Below are 21,767 nucleotides of genomic sequence, written 5' to 3'. Positions count from 1 at the left end.
ACTGCCCACCCAACTCACGCCCTGACCATACTAACTAAATACAAAACACAGGAAATAAAGGTCAGAACGTGACAGTACCCCCAAAGGTGCGGACTCCGGCCGCAAAACCTTGACCTATAGGGGAGGGTCTGGGTGGGCGTCTGTCCGCGGTGGCGGTTCTGGCGCGGGACGCGGACCCCACTTTACCATTGTCTTAGTCCGCCTTATTGTCCGCCTCCGTGGCTTTCTCACCATGGCAACCCCTCTCAATGACCCCACTGGACAGAGGGGCAGCTCGGGACAGAGGGACAGGGGCTCTGGCGCTCTGGGCTGAGGGGCTCTGGCGCCTCTGGGCTGAGGGCTCCGGACAGGCGGGACGCTCCGCGCGCCTGGGCAGCGGCGGGACAGGCTCCGGCAGAGAGACAGCCTGGTGCGCCCGGACAGGCGGGGCGCTCCCGACGGCAGCGGCGCCGGACAGGCGGGAGCACCTGCAGGGAGGACAGACAGAGGCGGGAGACAGCCTGGTGCGTGGAGCTGCCACAGGAGGGACGCTCCGCAGCGGGCGCCGGACAGGCGGGACGCTCCGGCAGCGCGCCGGAGGCGGGACGCTCCGGCAGCGGCGCCGGACAGGCGGGACGCTCCGGCAGCGGCGCCGGACAGGTGGGAGCACCTGCAGGGCGCCGGAGACAGAGAGACAGCCTGGTGCGTGGGGCTGCCACAGGCACCACCAGGCTGGGGAGACCTTCAGGAGGCTTGGTGTTAGGAGGAGCCTGAAAGACCGGGCTGTGGGGGAGCAGTGGAGCTCTGGTGCGCAACCTTGGCACCACTTCCCAGGCTGGACAACTACTCTAGCCCGGACCCTCCAGAGTGCAGGCACAGGTTGAACCGGGCTGTGGGTAAGCACGGGAGATCTAGTGCTTACTACACGCACCTCTCCCTTAGGCTCCACTCCCACAGTTGCCCGGCACGAGCGGAGCGCAGGCAGAGGACGCACTGCACCCTCCCAGCGCCCCGGAGACACAGCACGCAGAGCCGGCGCAGGATAACCTGGACCAAAACTGCGTACCGGCGACCAGACCCACTGAGCAGGCACCATACGCCCTGGCTCAATGCCCACACTCGCATGGCACTTTTGGGGGGCTGCCCTATAGCGCACCGGGCTATGGACACGCACTGGCGACACCGTGCGCTTAACCGCATAACACGGCGCCTGACCAGTAATGCGCTGCTTATAATAAGCACGAGGCGTGAGCTCAGGTCTGCTACCTGGCTTAGTACCACACCTCGTGTGCCCCCCACAAAAAATATTTTGGGGCTGCCTCTCGTACCTGTCGCACTGCCGTGCTGGCTCCTCATATTGCCGCCGCTCAGCTCTCGCTGCCTCCAGCTCTGCTTTGGGGCGGCGATTTTCCCCAGCCTGTGCCCAGGGTCCCTCTCCGTTCAGTATCTCCTCCCATGTCTAGGAGTCCTGTGATGCTGGCCTCTGTTGTTGATGCTGCTGCTGCTGTCGTCGCTGCTGTTTACCACGCCGCTTGGTCCGATTTTGGTGGGTGATTCTGTAGTGAATTTCCTCCTCTTCAGAAGAAGAGGAGGAAATTCATTACAAATATGCTGTAATAACCCAGTCCACCTCAAAACTGGAGGCCACTCACTTTATTGTGCTGTGATACCCATATCCTATCAAGATTATCCATGGCATATCTTCTTTCTACCAGTCATTCTCCATCAATCGATTTCTGAAATGGAAGAGGGAATCGCAGCCGGAGCCTCCTTATTACACTCCCATCACCACCAATCATCACTAACTACAGCAACAAATGTCTTATCCTCCTGATAACACCACTGTCACACTTATGACATTACATAACGCAAACGTAGCTGTAGGAGACTGTAGCTACAAAGGTTATTTATTTCCTCGGCCACAGATCTTGATCAAGTAAAATGACAAAAAAGCGAACACACGTCAGTTTAACAAGCAAAACAGCAATCAACGCAATCACACCCCACGATTACACTTTTTCCTTTTGGTTCCTGGGTCGTTCAACTGAAAGAGTGCCTTTTGCATCCCTCTGATATTTTAAGTTTACATTGTGCACCAATATTACAAGCATTTGACATGTATCTTCGTGCACCCTCCCTTGACTCCCAACTGTACCCAAGTTCTCACCATCATTGCAAAGCCTTAGTTCATTTTGTTGCTTTGACAAAAGCGTGAACTGAACTCTCGTTTTAAACTATTCATTTTTAAATATTTTTTACAAAAGAAACATTGAACATCCAATAGTCAAATCATAGTGTAAAAGCAGGTGGGCTGCTTTCTACTCTTTTAGGACTTTTTCTGGTGTTTCGTGCTGGAAAACTGAGCAGATCGAGCATAACACATCAACACTGTTTCCCATAGATAAACACAGGTGTGCATTGATTGTCATGAATCTTGCCCTGGAGGCAGCTCTGCAGAGTGGTCACTAGCTGGCACATTCATAAAGTCATAAAATCTGATTTTAAATCTAACTCTCACTAATGCATAACCCTAAACTAAGACCAAAAAAGCACATTTTTGTTTTCATATATTTTTACAATGTAGACATTGCAGCTAGCCCATCTAGCGGAAATCACAAAGTTCTGCCTCCAGGGTAAGATTCATGACAATAAATGTCAACCTGCTCAATAGACAGGCTAGAAATGTTATAACAATTTCCTTGTTTGTTGTTCTTGCTTGCATTCAATTGCCACTCCTTGTTGCACACAACCACCTTCCAAAAAAGTTTAATTTACTTTTTTTTTAAATGTTGAACACAAAAGACTGTAAAAACACTAGCAAATCAGCTACAAGTGATTACAATTTTGGAAATCTGTTCCAAAGTATTCCCACGCATAATAAAGATGGAGTATATGTGACCATATACAAATGTAAACAAGGTTTGAAATGATTGTTTTAGTCTATTATATCTGCTTGGGCTTTTTGTGGCCAATCTTTTTGTGACAAAATTTATTTGTAATTATGCTTCAGAACCCTGACCATCCGATCAAGAAAAAATCATCCACGGCTGAATCTGGCGTAGTGCACTACTGGGTGTAGGCCCATTTGTGAGGTGGGGAGATGAGGGGGGCTGTGGAAAGTTTTGACTGACATTTTAAATCTATTGTTTGTGCTATTACTGCTATAAAAAATATCCAAGATGGTCAAGTAAGTTTTGACATTGATTCATTTGAAAAAATGTACAGTAGTATTTATTAAATTCACATCGTGGGCAATGCATAAAAACACGTTTGACTTTGATCTGAGAAAACACTGGCGATACAGTAGACCCATGACAGTGGTTTGTTCGTAAAACAATGGTTGCTTGTTGACACTGAAAGAAACCCCCCTTCTCTGCATATAGAAAATCAAGAATAGCATTTTTTACCTTTATAGACAGAGGCATCAATAATGAATTAGGGATGGAGCCACAACACAGGTTCATACAAAGCCAGTGGCTCTCGCCTTCTCTAAGAGCCACACAGATATACATGCACAACTGCTAAGAGGCCTGTTGTAGAGAGACTGTGCTTTATGTTGGGATGTCAAACAAACTAATGGATCCAACCTCTGCAATTCCACTCTTTAGGGAGTCGTCCTTCCCCTTTGAAATCTACTGTTGATCTTGGCCAGAATAACAATACCCAAGTAATACAATATAGTGCTCCAAAATAAGGGGGTAATGGTATTTTCCATACTTCTAGGACACATCTGTTTAGTAGGTGTGTTATGCAGTGTCAAGAACAGAAATGACAAGATTATGTTATAATACTGTTATTGCATCAAATGGTTGTTTTATACAACAGAATAGAGGGGTTTTATAACTCTATTGTGTCTGTGTGAACTGAAAGTGGGCCTCTGGGAGATTTAACACTGACAATGGATTTACGACGGATTGGTGATAAAGACCGCATTCCATAGCATGATTAATGCCTGTGTGCCTGACTGGAAGGTACCATGGAGAGATGGCTCAGGGCCAGACCCTGGTCTCTACAAAATGAGAAGTCTTTACAGCAGATATTTTTTTTTGGGGGGGGGGATCAGCTTAATATTGCAGAAAGAATATTGGTTCCATCAATGTAATTGTCTGCAACATTTCCAATCCCCCATATATTTTGGGGGTAAATATATATATCCATACACACATGCATACATATACACATACACATACCTATATAGACATACATACTTTTTTAAAGAATATACCTTTATTATTATTCCCCGCAAACCCTACCACCGATCCCCCAATTGGAGTAAACTAATAAAAACTTTGGCTTTTACCAATCAATTTATACATCTTATACACATTTTACAGACAGTCTATTTTACAATAGTTATTTTTAGTTTGCTTTTAGTCCTTCCTCTATTTCTGATGTCCATCCAGTTTGATTTCTATTTCTAACTGTGCTATTTCACAAAAGTTCTGAACCTATATTTGTTTTACAGACCCCGTATGTTTTACATGTTTTATTTTTGCTAACTTTCTGTACAAATTTATTGGAGTGAGATCATTTCTTTCTTTTGGGATTAGTAAACAGAGTATGTCCAAATCCTTTTTATTGGTAAACTACATGGTAATGTAAAATTTGCATTTTCTTTGTGATCCAATACATAATATTGTACACTTATCATAATTTGGTTTTAATCCAGAGAGGATAGCAAAAGTATCTAGATCCTCTATGAGGCCATGGAGAGACTAATTGTGGTTTTAAAAGAAAAGATTAATCATCAGCGCACAATGACACCTTACTTTTTAAGCCCCGGATTTCTAATCCCTTAATATTATGGTTTGATCTAATCTTAACAGCTAACATTTCGATGGCAATAATAAATAGATATGCTGATAGTGGACAACCTTGTTTTACTCCTCTAGAGAGTTTAAAACTTTGAGATGTAGCCATTAGTTACTATTTTACACCTAGTGTCACGTGACGTTCGTCGTATAGAGGAGACCAAGGCGCAGTGATATGAATACATTCTTCTTTTAACCTCTTAAGTCGACCCGACACGCATGCGTCCCGTCTAGCCATCTGGAAATGAGCTACGCTAAATGCTAATAGCACTCGTTAAAACTCAAACGTTCATTAAAACACACATGCAGGGTACTGAATTAAAGCTACACTCGTTGTGAATCCAGCCAACAAGTCAGATTTTTTAAATGCTTTTCGGCGAAAGCATGAGAAGCTATTATCTGATAGCATGCAACACCCCGAAATACCTGAAGGGGACGTAAACAAAAGAATTAGCATTGCCGGCGCTACACAAAACGCAGAAATAAAATATAAAACATTCATTACCTTTGACGATCTTCTTTGTTGGCACTCCTAGATGTCCCATAAACATCACTATTGGGTCTTTTTTTCGATTAAATCGGTCCATATATACCCTAAATATCGATCTATGAAGCGTGTGTGATCCAGGAAAAAACAGCGTTTTAAAACGCAACGTCAATTTTTAAAATTAAAAAAGTCGACGATAAACTTTCACAAAACACTTCGAAATACTTTTGTAATCCAACTTTAGGTATTAGTAAACGTTAATAATCTATCAAATTGATCATGGGGCGATGTGTATTCAATAGCTCCACGTCTTGAACTCATGGTTGAAAATTTCTCATCCAAAACATCCTGTCGGAGACCGGAAGGAATGGGCTCTCTCTTACTCGTTTGACAAAGAAACAAAGCCCAGGCAATTGACAAGACTGGCGACATCGTGTGGAAGCTGTAGGACTTGCAATCTCAGCCCCATGTCATTTGGTTTCCCATAAACAATACATGCAAGTGGCGCATTGATACTTTTTCCAGTTTTCAGTGATCAGTTTTTCTTGCGCTTTTCGATGAAACACAGGCTCTGTTATAGTCACAGCCGTGATTTAACCAGTTTTAGAAACGTCAGTGTTTTCTATCCACACATACTAATCATATGCATATACTATATTCCTGGCATGAGTAGCAGGACGCTGAAATGTTGCATGATTTTTAACAGAATGTTCGAAAAAGTAGGGGGTAGGATTAACAGGTTAAAGAACGCTAAACAAAACGACCGTGAAGCTACATAGACCGAGTGCTGACATGCAACTACACAAACAATAACCCACAAAACCAAAATGGCAACCTAAATTGGATCCCCAATCAGAGACAACGATAAACAGCTGCCTCTGATTGGGAACCAATTCAGGCCACCATAGACCTACATTTACCTAGACATACAAAACCCCATAGATATACAAAAACCCTAGACAAGGTCAAAAACACACATACCCACCCTCGTCACACCCTGACCTGACCAAAATAATACAGAAAACATAGATAACTAAGGTCAGGGCGTGACACCTAGGGTTACTGTACATAAATTTAACCCATTTTATAACAGATTCCCCAAAATTGAAATATTCTAGGCATTTATATATAAACTCCAGTCGTACTTCATCAAAAGCCTTTTCAAAATCAGCTATGAAAACCAGGCCTGGTGTCCCCGATATTTCATAGTATTCTATTCTATTATCTCCAATGTATCATCCATGTAAAAAACCTGTCTGATTAGGATGAATAATATCTGACAATGCTTTTTAAATTCTATGTGCCAAGCATTTTGCTAGGATTTTTGCATCACAACGCTGAAGTGTAAGAGGTCTCCAATTTTTTTAATGGACTGGATATACCACTTGGGTCCTGTTTCAGTAAAAATGATATCAGACCTTGTTGCGTGTCTGATAATCTACCATTTATATAGGAGTGGTTAAAACATGCTAATAATGGTCCTTTGAGTATATCAAAAAAAGTTGTGTATACTTCCACTAGTATGCCAAACAGCCCTGGAGTTTTCCCATCCTTAAATGCCCCAATTGCATCAAGCAGTTCCTCCTCTGTAATTTGGCCTTCACATGAGTCTTTCTGTACAGGTGTTAATTTTACAATATTATTAGGAAAAACATCCATACAATTAGTTTCAGTTAGTGGAGATGGAGGAGCCTGAAACAAAAACATATTCTTAAAGTACTTTACTTCCTCTTTCAAAATATATTTTGGTGAATCATGCGTGACTCCATCATTTGTAAGTTTTAAAATATTTTTTTGGGGGTAGCATTTCTATATTGAAGATTGAAAAATAATTTGGTGCATTTTTCCCCATATTCCATCCAGTTCACTTTATTTTTTATAATCTATTACACTGGATCATTCTTGAATAAGTTCCTCCATTTCTTTTTGTTTTTCCTCTAACTTACTCTGTGCCTCTATGGTACCGTTTTTATTGCTATCTAACTGTACTGTTAGTCCTTCAACTTCCTTTGTTAATTAATATGGACTCTTGATCTAAATTGCTTTTGTTTTATAGATGAGTACTGAATTGCATGGCCTCTAAAGGCACATTTAAAAGTGTCCCATACAATAAGGGGATCTGCTGTACAGTTATACATTCTTATGTCCTAGATCTAAACAATTTATCATCTAGTAGACTGATTAAATCTACAATATCCTCGCCCACGTGGAAATTCTGTAAGAGTAATATATATGCCAATTATGTGATGATCCGACCGCATTCTGTCCCCTATCAACACATTTTAAACTTTTTTTGCCAGAGAGAATGGTATAAGAAAGTAGTCAAGACGACTAGCTTGATTAATCCTCCGCCATATATATCTCACTAGGTCAGGGTATTTAAGTCTCCATATATCTACTAATTCCAATATATCCATGACATTCATGATTTCCTTAAGTGCCCGAGGGTGATAGTTTGTAGTGTGATTTCCTTTCCGGTCCATAGAGGTATTTAAGACCATATTAAAATCTCCCACCATAGATTTTTAATAATCTACCCTTGATAAATTCTTATAAATATTTTCAAAGAAGCTTGGATCATCATTATTCGGACCGTATAGGTTAATAAGCCATATCTGTTTATTGTCCAATAACATATTTAAAATAATCCATCTACCTTGATAATTTGTTTGGAAAATTTGCACATTTGGATCAAAATTACTGTTAATTAAAGCCATTACCCCTTTTGAATTTCTTTGCCCATGGGAGAAATATATTTCACCCCCCAGGACTTTTTCCACAAAACTTCATCTAAAATTGTTGAATGGGTTTCCTGTAAACAATATACATTATATTCCTTCTCTTTTAGCCAGGTAAATACTGATAGTCTTTTCTTATTATCTGCTAGGCCATTACAATTGTAACTGGCTATACTTATTTCGCCACTTACAATGAGACACAACTTTCAATTCTATTTATCAAAATATATGTTGGTAAACGTACCATTAAAGTAACATGATGCTTGAGTGTCTATATAGCTGTACCATGATATTTGCATTGCTACTAAGTAAACCTCCAATTGGTCCCCACCATTCCACCCGCTAAAAGCTCTCATCCCGAGCTGGGCCGTCAGCCCAATACTCGGCAGACCACCTCCGACCCCCCGCATCCCATAGACCTGAACAGACTGGGATCCATCCTTTGAAAAGAGCACACAGTGCCATTTACCGAATTGAAGTATATCAACTGCCAAATGCATTTCCATCACCCTCACCTCGATTTGTATTATATATAGCTGTGGATCATCCTCTATTGTCCCTAACATCTTTTACTCCTTCGCAACAGTTGTGGGATACACACATACACCCACACACACTCAACCCACACACACTCAACTCTTTCCCCCCACACAACCATAAACTCACATTCTCAACAGTTGCACCATCCCAGAGCCCATCTCAAGAAAGGTCCTGATTTACAAATATTCCCAAGCATCTCCATGCAGTCAGACTTTTGATTTTGTGCCACCAGGGTCACAATAATATACCCCCTCTCTGAATGTCCGAGTGTGACCCCCTCCCCATGGGTTACTGCAGCTAGTGTTTCCAGCACTGCCACTGCCTGGGTGGGGGCACCCCACCTGAATCCCCACCAGGGGATTCATAACTTCGTTCAGTCCGCCATTACCTGTCCGTCATAGAGGAATTTTTTATGCTGTTTGCTGTTAATTATTAGTATCTTTCATACAAATCTTAAACTTGTGACCCATTCCATGCATCTGTTGTTTGTCATGAACATCCAGGAGGATGGACTTTGCTATAAAATAATCCTATAAAGTAATCCTTCTCACCCCCCTTAAAAGATTTAGATGCACTATTGTAAAGTGGCTGTTCCACTGGATGTCATAAGGTGAATGCACCAATTTGTAAGTCGCTCTGGATAAGAGCGTCTGCTAAATGACTTAAATGTAAATGTAAAATGCTGTGGCTCAAATCCGCTCGTTGGGCTTCTCAAAGGATCACCTACTGGTGGGTCGATAAGCTTCATTATTGCAATAAATAATAAATGTTATTAATACGTTTTGAATAAAGCAATAGACCTGGTCTCTCCACATTATTGATTAGGATTTCTACGACAGGAATGAGTGTATTATGGTCAGAGGGCATTAATGAAATCGCAATTTAGAGAGCTGTTGCTGTGTATGTGTATGTATGTGTGTATATATATGTGTGTGTGTGTGTGTGTGTGTGTGTGTGTGTGTGTGTGTGTGTGTGTGTGTGTGTGTGTGTGTGTGTGTGTGTGTGTGTGTGTGTGTGTGTGTGTGTGTGTGTGTGTGTGTGTGTGTGTGTGTGTGTGTGTGTGTGTGTGTGTGTGTGTGTGTGTGTGTGTGTGTGCGTGCGTGCGTGCGTGCGTGCGTGCGTGCGTGCGTGCGTGCGTGCGTGCGTGCGTGCGTGCGTGCGTGCGTGCGTGCGTGCGTGCGTGCGTGCGTGCGTGCGTGCGTGCGTGCGTGCGTGCGTGCGTGCGTGCGTGCGTGCGTGCGTGCGTGTGCGCGTGCGTGCGTTGTACGATATCTCATGGTCTCCAGAGAACGACCCAAAAACTAAACTGGGAAAATATGGCCCGTATTTATCTAACATTTCAGAATAGGAGTGCTGATCTAGGATCAGATTCTCCCTGTCCATAATAATCTGATTCATTAACTTCTAAAAACAAAACTGATCATAGATCAGCACACTTAATCTGAGACACTTGATGAAACCGGCCCTGAAGAAAGGATTATATACCACCAGACTGAAGGAAGAAAAGGTAACATAGGTGAAGTAAAAGGGAACATGAGAAGAGGAGGGAGGGAAAGGAGGAAGAGGAAGGTACAGATAGAATGTATGGATGGAAAGGAGGATGATAACAGGGATAGAAAGAGGATAGGACTTCACTGAGGCAGACACTAAATAGCCATTATCCATAAATAACCCAAAAGAGACTGAATCCCAAATAGCACCCTATTCTCTATGTAGTGCACAAATTTTGACCAGAGCCCAATGGGCCCTGCTCAAAAGTACTGCACTATGTAGGGAATAGGGTGCCATTTGGAACACAGACAAAGTGTTCAAATGCAGACCTACAGTGAATCTACACTGATTTGGTCCACAGTACTAAGTCAGTAATATCCAGTACAACAAAAATACCTGTTAATAAAGTTTTTCTAAACTGTAGAACAAGTTTTAATATATCTAGAATATAATTAATCACACACACACTCAGTCTGTCAGGTATAGTAGAAGAGGCAGGACTTACTGAGGTGTAGAGGAAGCCCTCTCCATTCATGGCTGCGTAGAGGCCGGCCTTCACCCCCTGGATGGCTACCACCCGCAGCCCCACCGGGATGAGGTTAAACAGAGCTGAGTGGGGGAGGGAGAGCAAGAGAGAGAGACCGACAGGGGGAGGAAAAAGAGAGAGACATGGAGAGAGAGAGAGAGAGCGGGAGGAAAAGAGGAAGATGGGAGGAGATATAATGGGAGAGAGAGATAGAGAAATCGGGAGAAAGAACACTCACTTGAATGGATGGTTTAATAAAGGTCACAGTGTATTCCTAACCATCCACCCATTTAAATACCCTAGTGCTCATACATCAAAGCACTGTGTGACTTCGGAAGGATGTTGACTGAATGGAAACCAGGTTCAGTGTTATCTGGGGGTCATTGTAGTGAATAAGGTAGGACGTGGAAGAAAAGTGATCTATGGTGGATCTTTGGATGAATAAGGGAAAAGATAATAAGCAAATCAGATAAAAACCTCAGGTGTAGGAGGGAATGTGCCATTCAATTTCACTCAGTGAAAATCGACAGCCTCCTTGGTCAGCCCACAACCCCTTGGTAGGTAACAACGCATCTGCCACGCTGATTCTCAACACAGGGGCCCCTCAGGGGTGTGCGTGCTCAGCCCACTCCTGTACTCCCTGTTCACTCATGACTGCACGGCCAGGCACGACTCCAACACCATTATTAAATTTGCCAATGACACAGTAGTAGGCCTGATCACCGACAACAACCAGACAGCCTATAGGCAGGAGGTCAGAGACCTGGCCGTGTGGTGCCAGGAAAACAACCTCTCCCTCAATATGATCAAGACAAAGGAGATGATTGTGGACCACAGGAAAAAGAGGCCCGAGCACACCCCCATTCTCATCAACGGGGCTGCAGTGGAGCAGGTTGAGAGCTTTAAGTTCCTTGGTGTCCACATCACCAACAAACTAACATGGTCCAAGCACACCATGACAGTCGAGAAGCGGGCATGAAAAAAAACCTATTCCCCCTCAGGAGGATCCTCAAAAGGTTCTATAGCTACACCATTGGGAGCATCCCGACTGGTTGCATCACTGCCTGGTATGGTAATTGCTCGACCTCCGAACGCAAGGCACTACAGAGGGTTGTGCGAATGGCCCAGTACATCACTGGGGCCAAGTTTCCTGCCATCCAGGACCTCTATACCAGGCGGTGTCAGAGGAAGGCTCTAAAAATTGTCAAAGACTCCAGCCACCCAAGTCATAGACTGTTCTCTCCGCTACCGCATGGCAAGCTGTACCGGACCGCCAAGTCTAGTTCCAAGAGGCTTCTAAACAGCTTCTAACCACAAGCCATAAGACTCCTGAACATCTAGTCAAATGGCTACCCAGACTATTTGCATTGCCCCCCTCCCCACCACTGCCACTCTCTGTTGTCATCTATGCATAGTACCTTTAATTAACTCTACCTACATGTACATTACATTTACATTTACATTTAAGTAATTTAGCAGACGCTCTTATCCAGAGCGACTTACAAATTGGTGCATTCACCTTATGACATCCAGTAGAATAGTCACTTTACAATAGTGCATCTAAATCTTAAAGGGGGGAGGTGAGAAGGATTACTTATCCTATCCTAGGTATTCCTTAAAGAGGTGGGGTTTCAGGTGTCTCCGGAAGGTGGTACATACTACCTTAACTAACCGGCGCCCCCGCACATTTAACCGGCACCCCCTGTATATTATTGTTCTTTTTTTTACTGCTGCTCTTTAATTACTTGTTACTATTATCTCTTATTCTTATCCGTATTATTTGAAACTGCACTGTTGGTTAGGGGCTCGTAAGTCAGTATTTCACTGTAAGGTCTACCTACACCTGTTGTATTTGGAGCATGTGACTAATACAATTTGATTTAATTTGAAATTGTCTTTGGAGGCAGAAAAAAAGTAATGCATAACAGAAGCCAGGAGAGAAGCGAAGCAAGAGCCCAAAAATGGTGTGTGTGTGCGCGTGTGACTTTGCATACATGTGTGTGGATGTCTGAGCACTATGGGGGTGGATCAAAACAAATGCATGACGGAGTGGAATAAGTGTGAGTGTATGCGTGTGGGATAAAGAGACTGAGAAAACATGTTAGAAATGGCTGTGTAAGTGTTTGTGTACTCTGTTCAGAGGCATCATGCCCGTAGGCCAGTGGAAGAGTTTTAGCTGCCAGTGATGGGCAGGACTCGCAGGAGGTATGTTTGTAAATTAATTTGATCAAGCTATGTAGCTTAATGATTCCTTCTTGATGAATAAATACATGAGAACGTTTTATTGTTTCTCTGTAATACTAGCCACCTAGCAATGTTATGAAGATGGCTTTAGCTAGCCAGGTAGATTGAGAACCTATCTCCCAACCTCATAACTAGCTCCCAAGCCATTTCAGGCTATCAATCAAGTTACAGTAGCTTGTCTAACTACATGCAACTGCCAAAATAAAGGAAACACCAACATAAAGTGTCTTAATAGTAGGGCCACCACAAGCCAGAACACCTTCAATGAACCTTGGCATGGATTCTACAAGTGTCTCAAGACACCATTCTTCAGCGAGAAATTCAATCATTTGGTGTTGTGTTGATGGAGGTGGAAAACTCTGTCTCATGCGCAGTTCCAGCATCTCCCACAAGTGTTCAATTGGGTTGAGAACTGGTGACTGAGACAGTCATTGCATATGGTTTACATCGTTTTCATTCTTTTCAAAACATTCAGTGACCACTCGTGCGCTGTGGATTGGGGCATAGTTATCCTATGGGGATATAACCATTTAAGACAAAATAATGGTCTGATTAACATTTCTATACATGAGCCTAAGCATGATGGGATGTTGATTAACTCAGGAACCACACCAGTGTGGAAGCACCTGCTTCCAAAATACATTGAGTGTACAAAACATTAGGAACATCTGCTTTTTGCATGTCAGACTGACCAGGATGACTTCAGCTGAAATCTATGATCCCTTATTGATGTAATTTGTTAAATCCACTTCAATCACTGTAGATGAAGGGGAGGAGACAGGTTAAAGAAAGACTTTTAAGCCTTGAGACAATTGAGACATGGATTGTGTATGTGTGCCACTCAACGGGTGAATGGACAAGACACAAGATTTAAGTGCCTCTTTGAACAGGGTATGGTAGTAGGCAGAAGTGGGACCAAGTCATTGTTTTACAAGTCACAAGTAAGTCTCAAGTCTTAGCACTCAAGACCCAAGTCAAGTCCGAGTCAAGTCTCAAGTCCTAAACTTTGAGTTAAATTAAAAACAAGTCATATTGTGCTCTTCACCAAATGTAATATCATTTCATATTTTCAACATGAGTAATATAATAGTATATTACATATATTAAATTATTAATGCTTTTAAAAATATATATATACAGTGGGGCAAATAAGTATTTAGTCAGCCACCAATTGTGCAAGTTCTCCCACTTAAAAAGATGAGGCCTGTAATTTTCATCATAGGTACACTTCAACAATGACAGACAAAATGAGAGAAAAAAATCCAGAAAATCACATTGTAGGATGTTTAATGAATTTATTTGCAAATTATGGTGGAAAATAAGTATTTGGTCACCTACAAACAAGCAAGATTTCTGGCTCTCACAGACCTGTAACTTCTTCTTTAAGATGCTCCTCTGTCCTCTACTCGTTCCCTGTATTAATGGCACCTGTTTGAACTTGTTATCGGTATAAAAGACACCTGTCCACAACCTCAAACAGTCACACTCCAATCTCCACTATGGCCAAGACCAAAGAGCTGTCAAAGGACACCAGAAACAAAATTGTAGACCTGCACCAGGCTGGGAAGACTGAATCTGCAATAGGTAAGCAGCTTGGTTTGAAGAAATCAACTGTGGGAGCAATTATTAGGAAATGGATGACATACAAGACCACTGATAATCTCCCTCCATCTGGGGCAAGATTTCACCCCGTGGGGTCAAAATGATCACAAGAACGGTGAGCAAAAATCTCAGAACCACACGGGGGGACCTAGTGAATTACATTTACATTTAAGTCATTTAACAGATGCTCTTATCCAGAGCGACTTGCAGAGAGCTGGGACCAAAGTAACAAAGCCTACCATCAGTAACACACTATGCCGCCAGGGACTCAAATCCTGCAGTGCCAGACGTGTCCCCCTGCTTAAGCCAGTACATGTCCAGGCCCGTCTGAAGTTTGCTAGAGAGCATTTTGATGATCCATAAGAAGATTGGGAGAATGTCATATGGTCAGATGAAACCAAAATATAGCTTTTTGGTAAAACATCAACTCGTCGTGTTTGGAGGACAAAGAATGCTGAGTTGCATCCAAAGAACACCATACCTACTGTGAAGCATGGGGGTGGAAACATCATGCTTTGGGGCTGTTTTTCTGCAAAGGGACCAGGACGACTGATCCGTCTAAAGGAAAGAATGAATGGGGCCATGTATCGTGAGATTTTGAGTGAAAACCTCCTTCCATCAGCAAGGGCATTGAAGATGAAACATGGCTGGGTCTTTCAGCATGACAGTGGCTTCGTAAGACAGTGGCTTCATAAGAAGTCCTGGAGTGGCCTAGCCAGTCTCCAGATCTCAACCCCATAGAAAATCTTTGGAGGGAGTTGAAAGTCCGTGTTGCCCAGCAACAGACCCAAAACATCACTGCTCTAGAGGAGACTTACAGAAAACATTTGACCTCTGTCATTACCAACAAAGGGTATATAACAAAGTATTGAGATCAACTTTTGTTATTGACCAAATACTTATTTTCCACCATAATTTGCAAATAAATTCATTAAAAATCCTACAATGTGCTTTTCTGGATTTTTTAAGTGTACCTATGATGAAAATTACAGGCCTCTCATCTTTTTAAGTGGGAGAACTTGCACAATTGGTGGCTGACTAAATACTTTTTTGCCCCACTGTATATGTCACTGGTCACCCCCAAAGCCAATTCCTACTTTGGCCGCCTTTCCTTCCAGTTCTCTGCTGCCAATGACTGGAACGAACTGCAAAAATCACTGAAGCTGGAGACATATCTCCCTCACTTCAAGCACCAGCTGTCAGAGCAGCTCACAGATCACTTCACTTGTACATAGCCCATCCAACTACCTCATCCCCATACTGTTATTTATTTAATTATTTTGCTCCTTTGCACCCCAGTATCTCTACTTGCACATTCATCTTCTGCACATCTACCACTCGTGTTTAATTGCTATATTGTAATTATTTCGCCACTATGGTCTATTTATTGCATTACCACCTTATCCTACCTCATTTGGACACACTATATTTGGACACACTGTATTACTGACTGTATGTTTGTTTATTCCATGTGTAACTCTGTGTTGTTTTTTCCGCACTGCTTTTCTTTATCCTGGCCAGGTCGCAGTTGTAAATGAGAACTTGATCTCAACTAGCCTTCCTGGTTAAATAAAGGTGAAATCAAATAAATAAAAATGCATACATTTTTGTATGGGTGGCCCCAGCAGAAATCAAGCACAGGATCCTGACGTTGCAAGTACTATGCTCTACCAATTTAGCCACACAGGACAGTGATCCCTGCTTTAACTGTTCTCCTTGCATCACACTCAGCTCCTACCTCATTTATCCTAACATGCTCATAACTTGAAGGGATTTGGAAAAATGTAAAAGGCAATGTTCTCACTATCATGGTGACTGCAGTCACGGGAAAAGCTGTACATGTCAGCTCAATTGCAAATTGTCAGCTGTCCACAGCACTGCACTATGGATCGAGTACATGCCCTAACAATGTTTTTGGGCTATACAGTGCTTGTTCACAATTACATTGTTTACGAACAAAGGATTTAAGAAATCTTATATTTAAGGTGACAGTTGAACTACGCTCATGAAGCATTTATCAATTATATTCTTTAAGAATCAATGGCTATGTATAAAATAATTTATTATAGGTCCAAAAATGTATGTACCAATCCCATATTGGGGCGGCAGCGTAGCCTAGTGGTTAGAGCGTTGGACTAGTAACCAGAAGGTTGCGAGTTCAAACCCCCGAGCTGACAAGGTACAAATCTGTCGTTCTGCCCCTGAACAGGCAGTTAACCCACTGTTCCCAGGCCGTCATTTAAAATAAGAATATGTTCTTAACTGACTTGCCTGGTTAAATAAAGGTAAAAAAATAAAAAATAAATTGTCCCTTTAACATCATATCCTTAAAACCCCTGCTAAGACTTGGCAGCATTTCTCACCCCTGGATTCTGAGCCAAAGCCCAGAAAATAAAGCACTTTAATTTCAGCAGCCCATAAACCTCATGTTAACGCCAACATTATGGAACTCCACAATGCCAATCCTCACAAAGCAGAGCTGGGACGATCATTCATGGATCACGTAACAACGCTAAGCCTATCGGATGCACTGATGTGGGCTAGGCAGATAAAAGTTGTTGTTTTTAAACGGAGAGGGATAGGTGATATAATCCGCGAGGACACAAATCCAACGGGGTAAGGAGGGGATGCAAAAATAGTCCAGCATCGTGAGTGGGTGCAGCTGAGCTCCTGTGTGAAGAAGGAGCCCTCTGGCTACACAGCTCACCAGGAAGTAATCCTCTCTCTCTACACGAAAACACATATTGTACTGTACACCCACCATACATCCACTCTGAAAAAGCACAACTGGGCAGGCGGCTGCCTGTCCTTTTGGGCAAGGAAACAAGATACTTTTTGGACCAGCTTACAACCTCTCCTTTCCTCTCTTCTATCATCCTCCTCTTATCAGCCCTCGCTAGAAGGGCTCTTATTGCCCTCGCTAGAAGCATGTGTTTCAGACATAAGGAAGTGGATGGCTGCAAACTTTCTACTATTAAACTCGGACAAAACAGAGATGCTTGTTCTAGGTCCCAAGAAACAAAGAGATCTTCTGTTGAATCTGACAATTAATCTTAATGGTTGTACAGTCGTCTCAAATAAAACTGTGAAGGACCTCGGCGTTACTCTGGACCCTGATCTCTCTTTTGAAGAACATATCAAGACCATTTCGAGGACAGCTTTTTCCATCTACGTAACATTGCAAAAATCAGAAACTTTCTGTCCAAAAATGATGCAGAAAAATTAATCCATGCTTTTGTCACTTCTAGGTTAGACTACTGCAATGCTCTATTTTCCGGCTACCCGGATAAAGCACTAAATAAACTTCAGTTAGTGCTAAATACGGCTGCTAGAATCCTGACTAGAACCAAAAAATTTGATCATATTACTCCAGTGCTAGCCTCTCTACACTGGCTTCCTGTCAAAGCAAGGGCTGATTTCAAGGTTTTACTGCTAACCTACAAAGCATTACATGGGCTTGCTCCTACCTACCTCTCTGATTTGGTCCTGCCGTACATACCTACACGTACGCTACGGTCACAAGACGCAGGCCTCCTAATTGTCCCTAGAATTTCTAAGCAAACAGCTGGAGGCAGGGCTTTCTCCTATAGAGCTCCATTTTTATGGAACGGTCTGCCTACCCATGTCAGAGACGCAAACTCGGTCTCAACCTTTAAGTCTTTACTGAAGACTCATCTCTTCAGTGGGTCATATGATTGAGTGTAGTCTGGCCCAGGAGTGGGAAGGTGAACGGAAAGGCTCTGGAGCAACGAACCGCCCTTGCTGTCTCTGCCTGGCCGGTTCCCCTCTTTCCACTGGGATTCTCTGCCTCTAACCCTGTTACGGGGGCTGAGTCACTGGCTTGCTGGGGCTCTCTCGTGCCGTCCCTGGGGGTGCGTCACCTGGGTGGGTTGATTCACTGTTGTGGTCGGCCTGTCTGGGTTGCCCCCCCCTTGGGTTGTACCGTGGCGGAGATCTTTGTGGGCTATACTCGGCCTTGTCTCAGGATGGTGAGTTGGTGGTTGAAGATATCCCTCTAGTGGTGTGGGGGCTGTGCTTTGGCAAAGTGGGTGGGGTTATATCCTTCCTGTTTGGCCCTGTCCGGGGTGTCCTCGGATGGGGCCACAGTGTCTCCTGACCCCTCCTGTCTCAGCCTCCAGTATTTATGCTGCAGTAGTTTATGTGTCGGGGGCTAGGGTCAGTTTGTTATATCTGGAGTACTTCTCCTGTCCTATTCGGTGTCCTGTGTGAATCTAAGTGTGCGTTCTCTAATTCTCTCCTTCTCTCTTTCTTTCTCTCTCTCGGAGGACCTGAGCCCTAGGACCATGCCCCAGGACTACCTGACATGATGACTCCTTGCTGTCCCCAGTCCACCTGGCCATGCTGCTGCTCCAGTTTCAACTGGCCTGGGCCCTAGGACCATGTCCCAGGACTACCTGACATGAGGACTCCTTGCTGTCCCCAGTCCACCTGGCCATGCTCCTGCTCCAGTTTCAACTGTTCTGCCTTACTATTATTCAACCATGCTGGGTCATTTATGAACATTTGAACATCTTGGCCACGTTCTGTTATAATCTCCACCCGGCACAGCCAAAAGAGGACTGGCCACCCCACATATGCTCTCTCTAATTCTCTCTTTCTTTCTCTCTCTCTCGGAGGACCTGAGCCCTAGGACAGTGCCCCAGGACTACCTGACATGATGGCTCCTTGCTGTCCCCATTCCACCTGACTGCTGCTGCTCCAGTTTCAACTGTTCTGCCTTATTATTATTCGACCATGCTGGTCATTTATGAACATTTGAACATCTTGGTCATGTTCTGTTATAATCTCTACCCGGCACAGCCAGAAGAGGACTGGCCACCCCACATAGCCCGGTTCCTCTCTAGGTTTCTTCCTAGGTTTTGGCCTTTCTAGGGAGTTTTTCCTAGCCACCGTGCTTTTACACCTGCATTGTTTGCTGTTTGGGGTTTTAGGCTGGGTTTCTGTACAGCACTTTGAGATATCAGCTGATGTACGAAGGGCTATATAAATAAATTTGATTTGATTTGATTTGATTTACATCCTCTATTCTCTTTCCTCCATCTTTTCCTCTCTTCCCCTCCTCTTATCAGCTTTCCTCTTCTCTTTCCTCCTCTCCTTTCTTCCTCTCTCCTCTCTTCATCTCATAGAGCTCATTGAGTTTACATCATATCCTTCTGACTTCTCGATTCCATCTATCTCTTCAAAATGAGTAGGAGATGTGAAAGAAATAAGCCCAACATATTGCCAGCTGTTTCTTCCTTCCACTAAAGCTCTGGAGACTCATATGCTGTGATCTTTTCCTTCTGATACAATGAGAGGCCTTCTTCTTCTCTCCCCCTGGTACAGCAGAGGAGAAAGGGAAGGAAGACTTTTCTTTGCTGAATAGTTTTTTGTTCAGCAGAGTTACTGTGGGAACTGTGGCTGCCGCCACCCACTCCTCTCTACCGTTTCACAACTGCCAGGTACAGTAGGTAATATCGCCCCTGCAATACAGTATGTGCTGCAGCACTAACACACACTCTGACATAGATAGGGTAAAAAGTTGTTGTGTGTTAGTCAACCAAGCACACAGGTTAACTACTTACTTAATACTCTTCATATCTATTGAGACAGGTTGGATGTGTAGTCCTCTGTGGCTCAGTTGGTAGAGCCCAGCGCTTGCAATGCCAGGATTGTGGATTCGATAGCTTGGACCACCCATCATACAAAAATGTATGCACTTACTGTATGACTGTAAATCGCTTTGGATAAAAGTAACTTACAGGGCCAACCCTTTGCTCTGGACATCAACTTTATCTGTCACTTTAGTGTCTGTCTGTCTGTTTGTGCGCGTGTGTGTGCGCGCACAACGTACACAAGTCACTGTGTACATGCACGTAACTTGTGTACCTCCAGGCTGATACTACATGTAAGTCAGGGAGGGGACAGATCACCTTCCTGCCAAACGGATGGAGGGGAATGATCCTGGCCCAACAGTTAATAGATTGTTTTCTCAAACAGAGTGGAGAGCGATGACAATTATAGTTGGGGTGAAGCGGCCCGCCTAGCTTAGAAATACAGCGACAGAGTGCGGGCCATCCATCACTCCTCTCTACTCAACTCCACTCTTTTCAGTGTGTCTGCAGATGTAGCTGGTCACACAGAGTTATTTGTGTTTGTGAAGGTGACACAAACGTAACCCTGTTCGACAGGTGTGTGAAGGTAATGCAGACAGGTGTGCGTGGAGTGGTGAGGCTTGCACATGTGATCTCTGTCGAATTCTAAATTGTGGTTTGTTAATATCCATGTACACCATCATGATGAAATGGCATTTGTTATCGTAACTGCTAGGCATTTTTTCGTACTCACGTGACCTCACCAGGACAAAGTGTATTGTACTTTAAGATTGTATGATAGGAGATGTGCATGTTGGGAATTGTAATGTGTGTCATATAAACTCACTGTAGTCGCTGTTCTCGTCCTTGGTCCCATTTATGGTGCCGTCCGGCTTCATCTGCAGGTAGAAGCCCTGCTCGCTGAACAGTCGCGTCACAATGCCCTTCAGCTGCGGCTCTGCAACACAGCACAACAGGGATAAGGGTTAGCTAGCTGCTTGGGTCATGTTCATTAAGCACCAAACATAATAAAATGGACTGAAACAGGGAGGAACTACCTGAATGTGTCCAATAAGAATAGTCATTTTTGTTTTCCATTGCAATGAACAAGGCCCAGGTTACTCAGACACCAAAACACTTGAATGCCATGCCCTCATACTCTTAATACCATTTTCAATGATTAGGGAGAGACCAGCAAATACTAGACTAAGGCCCAGAGCACTTCCTGGTCTGGTCACGTGATCTGGAAAAACTATTGGTCTTATAGTGTACCCATTATTGCAGTACCGTGTGATAGGCTACATAATAAATGAAATGCCATGTGATACATGTGATGACACAGAAGCAAACAATGCCTCCCATCATGACAGAGGCAGACAGATTCTCTCGAGCCACCTCCTCAGACCATCACTCAATGGTAGAGAATAAAAAGAGCTATAAAAGAATAAAAAGGAGGAGGTTAATCACGACAGTACTTTAGGGCCATTCAGAGCATGCAGATACCAACATAACACTAATCAGTGAAAAACCATCTCCCAGTCTTATAGATAAAAAGTTCAGTTGGTGGATCAAAACCGAACCAAAAAACAAACGGTCTAAGAAGCCACCTCCAAATCATGAACAGGGCACACAATGTGGGACAGATAAACTTGGCACTACAGCCGCTTGACGCCCAAATCATGCAGGAAGAGACAGAAGAAGACTAAAATACAGCACTATTTAGAGCAAGTCGGTGTGCCAGTTAAACGCTGATGA

The 21,767-nt window shown here is 43.5% G+C and overlaps 1 protein-coding gene across 4 annotated transcripts in view; it reads right to left on the bottom strand.

Moving 5' to 3' along the window:
* LOC118366013 (fibroblast growth factor 12-like) overlaps nucleotides 1-21,767 on the bottom strand; it is a 104,944-nt gene that overhangs the window by 9,987 nt on the left and 73,190 nt on the right. For all 4 annotated transcript variants that reach the window (XM_035748314.2, XM_052491636.1, XM_052491635.1 and 1 more), the window contains 2 exons: nucleotides 20,860-20,970; nucleotides 10,552-10,655 (listed from right to left, as the gene is read on the bottom strand). In XM_035748314.2, coding sequence (XP_035604207.1) covers nucleotides 10,552-10,655; nucleotides 20,860-20,970 — 215 coding nt within the window. The remainder of the gene's footprint in view (nucleotides 1-10,551; nucleotides 10,656-20,859; nucleotides 20,971-21,767) is intronic.

Source organism: Oncorhynchus keta, chromosome 33 (assembly GCF_023373465.1).
Source record: "Oncorhynchus keta strain PuntledgeMale-10-30-2019 chromosome 33, Oket_V2, whole genome shotgun sequence".
NCBI lineage: Eukaryota > Metazoa > Chordata > Actinopteri > Salmoniformes > Salmonidae > Oncorhynchus > Oncorhynchus keta.
The sequence above is the reverse complement of the archived record's forward strand: the minus strand, read 5'-3'. Positions and strand labels throughout refer to the sequence as shown.